At 48.5% G+C, this 3,961-nt stretch overlaps 1 protein-coding gene across 1 annotated transcript; it reads right to left on the bottom strand.

Annotated features, from left to right (window-relative positions):
• Positions 1-570: 570 nt before the first annotated feature.
• On the bottom strand, positions 571-2,734 carry FJX1 (four-jointed box kinase 1). The gene is made up of 2 exons (XM_069740365.1): positions 986-2,734; positions 571-901 (listed from the first exon to the last, which is right to left on the bottom strand). Exon 1 carries the CDS (start codon positions 2,296-2,298, stop codon positions 1,123-1,125), a length of 1,176 nt encoding a protein of 391 aa, XP_069596466.1. The 5' UTR covers positions 2,299-2,734; the 3' UTR covers positions 571-901; positions 986-1,122.
• Positions 2,735-3,961: the final 1,227 nt, after the last annotated feature.

Below are 3,961 nucleotides of genomic sequence, written 5' to 3'. Positions count from 1 at the left end.
GTGCACTTTACGCCCTGCTGCAGCACATTGTCTGCGATCACACGTTGCCGCCACATTGCTGTATTTTTTTTTTTTTTTTAAATTGCAGAAAAACAATGAATGGGGGTAAAAAAATAAAAAAAGCAATGTGTGAACACACCTCAACGATCCGCTCTAGTCGCCTTTATACGGGGTCTCATGGTCTAAGCAGAAACTGGGCCTATAACTTACCCACTCAGTGGGCCGCACTCCAATAGGGAATGAATGTTATTAATATCTCGATACTGCAGATTTATTCTCATTCTTCACTGCAAATATCATGTAAAAAAAAATAAAACTAAATGACAGATGTCACAGATGTAGCAGAGCCGACCTGTAACTTTACAGGGGGATGTCGCCACATCTGTAGGCTTAAAATAATGCAGGACGTTTCCCCGCAGCCCTAAACCCAAGAGCTAAAAAAATTAACCATCAGACGTTCACGGGGGCCAACATTTACCCCTGTGACAAACTCAGCTCTGCTACATCCAGAGGGAATCGACGATCATTTCTTATCGAAAAGCAAAAAAATAAAATAAACTAAAACCATCGCCGGCTTCATAAGAGAATTTATTTGGTCCCTGGTTTCTTCCACAGCTGTTGGGGGATAATAAGACCCCGTCTATGTACAGCGTGGACCCCACCTTACGGGGGCCACACACCTAATACAAAAGTTGCATTATTAATATTAACATTCAGAAGTACATTTCTAAACACCTGGAGAGGAACTGACATCATTGGTTAGAGGGAAGGGTGACGTCAGCTATTGCTCTCTGTTATCAGCCTGGGTTACATTTGTGAATGTTATTAGTAGCTTATCTATAGGTTTTAGTCCCTGAAATGTTAGAAATATCATTTTCGTCCCTCTGGGTAGAACAGTGGCCTCCAACCGGTGGTCTCCAGCTGGTGTAAAACTACTACTCCCACCATGCGGTTTAGTGAGAGCCGCCGGCTGGAGAGCACTGACCTCCAATCAGTAGTATTTGCCCGTCTGAAGAACAGACCATGACCTGCACCCAAAGACCCTTCGTCTTCCTCCATTGCGTAGGTGCTGGGTCCATGGCAAACGGAATCTGGCTCCTTCAGATGCCAGTTAACCCTTTATCAGCTATACTTGCCTTGGCAGGTCTGTACATGTCTATAAATTACCCCCACCCTGTCCTGTAAGATCTGTGCCTCCTGGTCGGTGAGCATGCCAAGATCCGCAGCCAAGGGCTCCCTGGCGGCGTAAAGCGCGTGGAGCTCCTCCGCTGCCTTCCGCGATGAGTACAGTTCCCGTAATCGGCGGACCACGCCCCTGCGGAACAGGCATAGAGTGCTCAGGAGCTGCCCATTGTATTTGTCCCAGGTGTCCCGCAGCCGATATCCGTGGACCAATCCGGCCTCGTTATCCAGCAGCACGAGGGTCCCGTCCGGGGTGCGGTGAAGATTGTTCGTCCCTCGCAACATGACGCGTGAATCCCACTGGAGACTGAAGAGGTTGCTCACCAGTCTGTCAAAGTTGGCGGTCAGATAGTCAAAGAGGATGAGATCCCCCCATTGTGCCAGCTCCACCACACCCGGGTGACCCGAGCGCAGTTCCTCGCGCAAAGGGAACAATTTGCCGTCTTCGGCGCGGAGGGCTAGTGGCGGCAAAACCGAACTCAGATTGTAAAGCCAAGGGGTGATAGTGACCAACGAGCCCGGCGTCCATCCCGTGCCCCCCAGTTCAGCGTGCACCTGTACCCACTGAGAGCCACCTACTTTGGATAGGACGCAGGGTGGCACCGTGTGCAGTCCCAGGAGGCGAGAAAGGTAGAATGAGAGGACCTCTCCCTGGATCTGCTCCGGGTTGATCCCATAGCGTACACATGCCCGGCTGCCATCGGATAGGGTCACCAGCCTGTTAGTGCTGCGCCCGCAGCCCTTCTCCATGGACACAATGCTCGCTGTCCGGGCAAACTCCTGCCAGTGTAAAGTGTACTCATCCGAGAAGCCCCGGGGCAGTGCCCTTTCCAGCGCCCGAGTCCAGAAGATGCCCTGCTCCAGGGAATTAAAGGTCTGAGAGTGGTTCCCCGCATGGGTGGTGCCCACCGGGTGCCCATAGGCAGCAGTACTATTTTCTGGTCCCTCGGTTGCTGGAGGTGTCTGCGGAGAGAGTGCAGGGAGGCGCAAAGCTCGGGGTGCCCTTTGGGGGAGATATCCAGGGTGATCAGTCGGGTGAGAGTCTTTCCATACCCAGAAAATGCCCCCAACCAGGAGGAGGACTCCGGATACGATCAGCGCCGTGGCCGCTTTCATCCTGGCAGAACGCCCTATTCACAGAGCTCGGACCACCACAGGGACCCTCAGGGTGCGGTGCAATTACTCGCTGGGGGCATCCTATTAACCTCTCCGAGCACATCCCAAGGGTTCGGCCCTTCTCCCCTTTAGTGGGCACATTGTGCTGGTTGGAGCAAAGTGCCGGAGACCCCACAGGGGGCACATTGCTGGATGAAGAACTGGACCACAACTACCGGCATCTCATTGCGTCCTGCGCATGGCACATGCTGGGGGCTTTGTCTTCAGCAGATGAGACCCTCATGACAATCAGGGGCTCCCGGTTCCTAAAAAGTTGCAATCAGCTCCTTGGATGAAGCATAAGACCCAGCAGACCCTTGTGGGGAAGGTGCGGAGAGCGGGCAGGGCCTGGGGGGCTCAGCCTGCAGCCCCTCTGCCAGTCCCTCTCATCTGGTGTGAGGAGCATTAGGCTTTGCATCTTCCAGATGAAGAAGAGAATATTCCCACACCCTCCCCAGCCCACTCCTGACCCTGCAGCTCCTCCTCTTAAAGGGGCAGGCTAAAGATATAACAGCTTTTAAAGGATTCCAGATGCAAGAAGGGATTCTTCCTATTCACAGCTTGAGCTGTTTGCAACATTTCGGAATTAACGCCCAACATATGGCGCTATCGTATGTCGTTTAACCCTTGAGATATTGCACTAAACTTCCCTGCAGCCCTATGCAAAAATGAAAAAAAAAATTAGGATAATACATTGCAAATATGAAACTGATTCTGCTCTGTTACATTATAACAGCCGAGCATATTAAAAATATTTATCTTCAATAAATCTTCAATAAATTAAATAAATACAATTTTTGTAATTTAATAGTAAATTAAATAAATTAAATAAATAAATCTTCAATAATAAACCGTTTGAAGACAAAAAAAAAAATATTTATCTTCAAAGCACAATATTTATATTTATTGTATCTTTTCCTCGATTAGGGAGCAAAGAGTTAATGCGACATAAGGATTTCACCCCCCATTATTAATTCACAGCCTCAGCACATTGTCCTGCAGCCCACCTGCTCAGACAGGGGTCATCCATGCAGGGTCTCAATTCTCCCCTCCTTGAATCCCCTCCTAATTAGGATCTATTGCTGCTACTGTATCAAACTGACCACAGAGAGCAGGACACGAGCTCCCCCTAATGGATGTATTGGGGAATTGCAGTTTTCTATCTATTGTCCAGCTCAGCTATTAAATGAGGGTTTGTTTTTTCCCCAAAGTATTTCTGGTGTTTACAGCTCATCTAAAATGGTATTCCACATGGGTGTGACAGCTGCCTCATCCGCTCCCTGGAAAGGTCACATTCTGCATCCTTTTTTTTTTCACTTTTACTATATAGAAAGAGATTTGTGCAGACGTTAATAGATTACCGGCGCCTTTAAGAAATTAAAGGGATTTACCAAGAGGATATTCACGGCATAATAAAATAATATTCAATTTCTTATCGTGCCTTCTTGATCCGTTTGAAGATTTCTGCTTGCTATCAATGAATGGAAACGCTCATTGATGGAACTGGGAGCATGAAAGTGATCCTGATTATGTCTAAAATAAATAAATTAGGGAGCTATGGCAGTATAGGACACGAGAAGTGTTGTCATAGGGACACAGGATCATAGTAAACGAGCTGTGCAGT

Source organism: Ranitomeya imitator, chromosome 9, assembly GCF_032444005.1.
Source record: "Ranitomeya imitator isolate aRanImi1 chromosome 9, aRanImi1.pri, whole genome shotgun sequence".
In the NCBI taxonomy this organism is placed as follows: domain Eukaryota; kingdom Metazoa; phylum Chordata; class Amphibia; order Anura; family Dendrobatidae; genus Ranitomeya; species Ranitomeya imitator.
This window is presented reverse-complemented; position numbering and strand designations above follow the sequence as displayed.